This window comes from Podarcis erhardii, assembly GCF_964252035.2.
Source record: "Podarcis erhardii genome assembly, chromosome: 16".
Lineage (NCBI taxonomy): Eukaryota > Metazoa > Chordata > Lepidosauria > Squamata > Lacertidae > Podarcis > Podarcis erhardii.
The window spans coordinates 33,167,151-33,173,776 of record NC_138514.1 but is presented as its reverse complement, the minus strand read 5'-3'; the positions used below and the strand labels follow the sequence as shown (position 1 = coordinate 33,173,776).

At 48.2% G+C, this 6,626-nt stretch overlaps 1 protein-coding gene across 1 annotated transcript; it reads left to right on the top strand.

Moving 5' to 3' along the window:
• Window positions 1-287: 287 nt before the first annotated feature.
• On the top strand, window positions 288-799 carry LOC309331833 (elongation factor 1-delta-like; the record flags this gene model as incomplete). Its single annotated transcript, XM_081844339.1, has 1 exon — window positions 288-799. The coding sequence occupies one exon, from the start codon at window positions 288-290 to the stop codon at window positions 711-713; it is 426 nt and encodes a 141-aa protein (XP_081700465.1). The 3' UTR covers window positions 714-799.
• Window positions 800-6,626: the final 5,827 nt, after the last annotated feature.

The following is a 6,626-nucleotide window of genomic DNA, read 5'->3' as shown; positions in this document are numbered from 1 at the left end:
GGCAGGCAAAAGCACTCAACGAGGGTGTGAAGCAAGGCCAGTGAGGGGTGTGCCCTGAGAAGAGTTCCAGGGGCCAGGGGGAGAGGCCTGGAGGGCCACATTTGGACTGCAGGCCTGAGGTTCCACATCTCTGCAATAGCTCTTCTCTGCTGCTGCTCCCACCCTTTTGCATGAAAAAAAGACTGTTTGTTATGAGCTGGCTGGAAGCGGAGGAGTGGTGGAAGGTACCCGCTAGGGAACCCCAAAGGGCAGGAGGCTCAAAGCCACAGAAGTGGTGGTGGGTGACGATGAGTGATCAGAGGGAGAAGGGGGGGCAGACTGAGAGAAGGAGGTGTCAGAACCTGTTTGGTAGTGACGAGGAGGAGGAAGACAAGGAAGCTGCCAGAGTCCGGGAAGAGCGGCTCAAGCGATATGCAGAGAAGAAGTCCAAGAAACCTGGCCTGATTGCCAAGTCTTCCATCCTCTTGGATGTCAAACCCTGGGACGATGAGACGGACACGGCCAAGATGGAGGAATGTGTCAGATCTGTTCAGATGGGTGGTCTGGTTTGGGGAGCCTCCAAACTGTTCCCAGTGGGTTATGACATCAATCAACTCCAGATCCAATGTGTGGTGGAAGATGACAAAGTTGGGACAGATATACTGGAAGAGGAGATCACCAAGTTTGAAGATTACGTCCAGGGTGTTGACATAGCTGCTTTCAACAAGATCTAGCGGCAAACCTTTACACTTTCTAAAGCTAATAAAAGGTCAAGAGTTGGAGAGCAAGAAGAAGAAGAAGAAGAAGAAGAGGTAACAGAGCAGGAAGAGGCTGGGTGGAGAGCAGTCCAGAGCAAGAGGCAGAAGCGGGGGCTGGAGAGGAGTGGGGCTAAGAGGCTGAGATGAGTCAGACTGGTAAGGAAGCCAGGATGTCTCCCCGTCCTGCAGCACCCAGCTACCCTCCCCACTGGTTTCCCATAGCTCAAAAAGGTATGAAGAGGGAGGAGCAGAGACAGACAACATACCCTCCAGCCTCTCTCCGATGAAAATAGGGACGTCTCATTCCATAATGATAATTTTGCTGTTTATACCCCACACATCTGACTGGGTTGCCCCAGCTACTCTGGGCAGTTTCCAACATATATGAAAACATAATAAAACACTAAACTTTTTTTTAAAAAAAAAAATTCCCTATACAGGATTGCCTTCTGATGGCTTGGGGTCGGATAACACCATACCCTCCAACATTTCTCCAGTAAAAATTGAGACATCCTACCAGATGATCCTCCAATATTTCTCTAATGAAGATAGGGACAGCCTAAAGAAAAGAGGCACTGCGGGAGGCAGTGGAAGACAGGAGTGCCTGGCGTGCTCTGGTCCATGGGGTCACGAAGAGTCAGACACGACTAAACGACTAAACAACAACAACAACAAAGAAAAGAGGGACATTCTGGGATCAAATTGGAAACCAGGATGGCTTCTCTAAATCAGGGATGTCCCTGGAAAATAGGGGCACTTGGAGGGCCTGAGACAAGCTGACATAATTTGAGATTGCTTGGGAAGGACTTGCAGAGGACACCCACGCAGACACTGTTCAAGAGCAAACTTATTTTAGGAGAGGTTCTCCCTCTCATAATCTTAGGAGCATTGCTCAATATCACTTCCCCATGTGATGATCCACTGGCCAAAGGAAAGCATTGGCCAAAATTAAAATCTAAGCACCGTCATCGTTAAGAATACAAGAGCATAGGATAAGCCTGCCATATTCTTCTTTGGTGATCACTCGTAGCCTAGTAAGATTGTCTTCCATGAACACGAACTTAACAGTGAGTCTGTAAGTGGCTGTGGAGGCCAATTCTGAATCCACACATCCTTCCACAGTGGGGATATAGGTTTCTGGGTGGGAGTTGATCGCGAATGTGCCTTCCTCTTCGTTCATTTCTCCCTTTTGTCCTGAGTTTGAGCATCTTCAAAGTCCACGACACCTTTGGTAAAGGCTGTTCTCCAATTGAGGCACTCGCAGGCCAATGTTTCCCAGTTGTTGGTGTTTATACTACATTTTTTTAAAAGTTGCCTTGAGAAAGTCTTTAAATCTCTTTTGTTGACCACCAGCATTGTGCTTTCCATTTTTAAGTTTGGAATAGAGTAGTTGTTTTGGAAGGCGATAATCAGGCATCTGAACAACATGACCAGTCCAACGAAGTTGATGTTGAAGAATCATTGCTTTGACATGGGTGATCTTTGCTTCTTCCAGTACACTGGTATTAGTTCGCCTGTCTCCCCAAGTGATGTGTAAAAAATGTTGGAGACACCGTTGATAGAATCTTTCGAGGAGTTGGAGATGGCGTTTATAAGTGGTCCATGTTTCACCAGCATACAGTAAGGTTGGTAGTACAATAGCTTTGTAAACAAGCCTGCCATATCAGGCCAGTGGCCTATGCAGTCCAACATCTTGTTCCTCTCAGTGGCTGACCAGATGCCTCTTCAAACTGGACATGAGTGGAACAGCCCTCTACCCACCTGCAACTGCCAGCAGCTGGTATTCAGATGCATAATGCCTCTATCCATGAAGGTAGCCACTGATAGCCCTCTCCTCCTCCATGAATTTGTCCGATCCTCTTTTAAAGCCATCTAGACTGGTGACAAAGGGATGCAGGTGGCGCTGTGCGTTAAACCACAGAGCCTAGGACTTGCCGATCAGAAGGTCGGTGGTTCGAATCCCCATGACAGAGTGAGCTCCCGTTGCTCGGTTCCTGCTCCTGCCAATCTAGCAGTTCGAAAGCACGTCAAAGTGCAAGTAGATAAATAGGTACCGCTCCGGCGGGAAGGTAAATGGGGTTTCCGTGCCCTGCTCTGGTTCGCCAGAAGCAGCTTAGTCATGTTGGCCACATGAACCAGAAGCTGTATGCCGGCTCCCTCGGCCAGTAAAGCGAGATGAGCGCCACAACCCCAGAGTCGGCCACGACTGGACCTAATGGTCAGGGGTCCCTTTAGCTTTACCTTTACACTGCCGCTTGTGGGAGGGAGTTTCACAGATCAAAGAAGGGCTTTCTTTTCTCTGTCCTGAATCTTCCAACATTCAGTTTTGTTTGGAGTTCTAGCATTATGAGAGAGGGAGAAAAACTTGTCTCTATCCACTTTCTCCCTGCCATACTATGTCACCCAGGGTCCTGCCTTTGGGCTTCCCATTGGGGACCTCTGGTTGGCCACTGTGAGATCAGGACATTGGACATTGGACCACTGGTCACGTTAGCTAGGGATGATGGGAGTTGTAGTCCCAAAACAGCTGGGGTGGGCCAGTTTGGCCATGCCTGGACTAGACAAACCTTTTGGCCTGATCCTGCAGCCAGACACTTCTTGCTGTTCGATGAATAGAAGAAACAACCTTTTTCTCGCCATCCTTCCTCTTGCAAATTCTCTCTTTCCCCGCCTCACCATCCCCATCTCCCATTCCCCCATTCGAGAGCTCAGAGCCTTTGTGTTTGTTTAGCAAGACTCGCTCCCCATACTAAAGAAGGCAAGAGCTGGAGATTTAAATATGTTAAGTACATATCTCCAGCTAGCAGGGCTGATGCCTCCTTGCGATGATTAGCAGATCCCTATCAGGTCGGGACAGGCTCATCCGCTCCTTGACGGCAGGGCGGTGGAGCTCTGGCAGCCCCCCCCCCCCGGATTAGTGAGAGTTGGGGGGCAAGAGAGGCAACACCCAGATGCAGGGGAAGGCGAGGGCTCCTCTACCTTCCCGTAGTTTATTAATATTCATTAATGGCATTTGTAAGCGGCCTCTCGACACATGTTCACAAGGCACAGTGCAAGATAATGCAGGAATGTACAATAGACCTAATTAAAAGAATGTCAAACTATAACATTAATAAAAATTAGTAAGAAGGGGGCAGTGGAAACCTCGGTGGGAGAATCTCGGCTGATTTCCAAAATGCCTGGAAACACAAATGGGGCCAGCCCTACCGTTAAACAGAGTGTAGCAGCTGCCCTAAACAGCTAATATTGCGTGAGATACAGGACCACAAGGAGCTTCCTGAGGCTGAGTCAGCGTTTGGTCCATCTACTGCAGTATTGTCTACACTGATTGGCAGCAGCTCTCTGTCATTTCCGACAGGGAGACATTCCCAGCCCTATATGAAAATGCTGGGAATTGAGCTTGTGTGCTTCTGAAAGCAAATATATGATAGGATGTGAACAGTTGCTAGGAGATTATTTAATATCCTTCCTCAGCTTGGGGGGTTCAGCAGAGTGCATCCCTTTGCAGCTCAGAAGCAAGCTTAGTTAGGCTAGTTTTAGCCTTTTAGTTTAAGTAATCCAGGATTTTTTTAAGGCAAACTGGATTCCCCCCCCCCCTTTTCCTCTGCCTGAAAAGAATAACCGCACAGAGTCTTGTAAAAGGCAAAAGCAACATTTACTTGCTCAGAATACTTGTTTAAGAGTGATAGATACAGCAGCTTTGTTCGGACAGGCTTAAAATGGCAATTCAGTTGCTAAAATGGGCTTAAGTCTAGCTTAAAATGGTGGCTGAGCTTGGAGCCATTGTGCTTGGAGCTTGGAGCCACTTGGTTGGCCACTGTGAGAACAGGATGCCGGACTGCATGGGCTCGTCATGTGTTCCTATTAGACCAATTCGTGGAGGATAAGGCTATCAGTGATTGCTAGGCACAAAGTCTTGGTCCTAACTCCACTGCCAGAGGCTGTGTGCTTCTCATAGAAGTTTTATCTCATAGAATCCTAGAGTTGGAAGGGATCCTGAGGGATCGACTAGCCCAAACCCCTACAATATGCAGCTGTCCCATATGGAGATCGAACCTGCAATGTTGACATGATCAGCACCACGCTCTAGCCCACTGAATACCAATTGCTGAGAATCACAAGTTGGAGAGAGTCTTGTTGCACCCATGGTCTGCTTTGCGGTTGTGCTTGACCGCTGTAAGAACAGGGGATTAAGGACATCATCATCATCATCATCATTTATTATTTATACCCCACCCATCTGACTGGATTTCCCCATCACATAAGATATGCCCTGGTGCATCTATCTAGTCCCTTTGGCCTGATTCAGAAGGACTCTTCTTCAAGCAAACACCCTGAAGGTCAAATCCTGAGAGCTTGCAACCCTAATTCCTTGCCGTTGTCATTGTGCGAGTGCAAGGAGATCTTCATTTGCCATTTGGGGTTGTTGGTTGTTGGTGTTTTGTTTTTTTTAAAAAAAGGAAAATGCAGAAAACCTTTGTCTTAAAAATCACTTAGCTGGTAAAGCGCACAGCATCCCTCCAGGGAGGGAAGGAATTAGAACTATCTCAAATCCACATCTGCCTACCTCAGCCTCTGCCTTCCTTGTGAGGAACTGAGATACAGGTTTCGTTTAAAAGGGGGGCTTCATTGCAAATGCTTTGTTAACGGGGAGGAACCACTCCTCTCTGTGTTAATTCTAAGCCTTTGCTGCATCTGTTTTCTTTGAGCTCACCACCCCTGAACCCCAACGGGGGGGGGGCTGTAGGAGCATAACTCAGGAGCAGAGCATCTGCTTTGCATGCAGAAGGTCCCGGGTTCGAGTCCCCGCCTGAAACTCTGGAGAGAAGGCACAGACTTTACTTAGGTAGATGGAGCAAAGGGCTGGCTCGGTCTAGGGCAGCTTCTTAGAATCTTGATTTACTGATCAGGGCAGCTTCCTCACTCTGCTTAATGGCTGTGTAGGCCCTGGCTCGAGCCAGACAGATGCCAAAAACATTCATGGTTCTCAAATGGCCTTCTCGATTCTGCTTTTCAAGAGGAGGCAGTAAAATGGGCATAATATGTGGGGGGGGGGGATAATGCCACCAGTGAAAATGCAGCAAGGCTGCATTGTTGTCTTTGATTTTCACACACACAAAATAGTTGAAGGATTACACCAGGTAGAAAAAAGGCTGACTAGGATTGTTGTTGTTGTTGTTTAGTCGTTTAGTCGTGTCCGACTCTTCGTGACCCCCTGGACCAGAGCACGCCAGGCACTCCTGTCTTCCACTGCCTCCCACAGTTTGGTCAAACTCATACTGGTAGCTTTGAGAACACTGTCCAACCATCTCGCCCTCTGTCGTCCCCTTCTCCTTCTGCCCTGAATCTTTCCCAACATCAGGGTCTTTTCCAGGGAGTCTTCTCTTCTCATGAGATGGCCAAAGTCTTGGAGCCTCGGCTTCACAATCTGTCCTTCCAGTGAGCACCCAGGGCTGGTTTCCTTAAGAATGGATAGGTTTGATCTTCTTGCAGTCCAGGGGACTCTCAAGAGTCTCCTCCGCTGACTAGGATAGCCGGTGCTAAATCACTGCGGGTCACAGAATGACTTCCCCAAGCTTCCCTCTCCTCTCCTCACTTCTTCACCTCTTATTAAGTGCCCAGAATGCGTCCTTCAATCCAGTTAGATCATCTAGCAGAGTATCAGAAGTAGTCCTCCAGCTGCCCTCCAGATGTTGCTGAACTACAACTCCCGTCGCCCCTGAATGTTGAATTTGCTGGCTGGGGGCTGATGGGAGTCAGAGTCCAGTGGCATCTGGAGAGATACAGATGCTTCCCATATTTGCTTCGAAGGGTTGACATCAGCTTCTGAGATCCTGCCTATGAAAACCCTACAGAATTTTTCTTTTTCAAGGGATTACACTACAAACA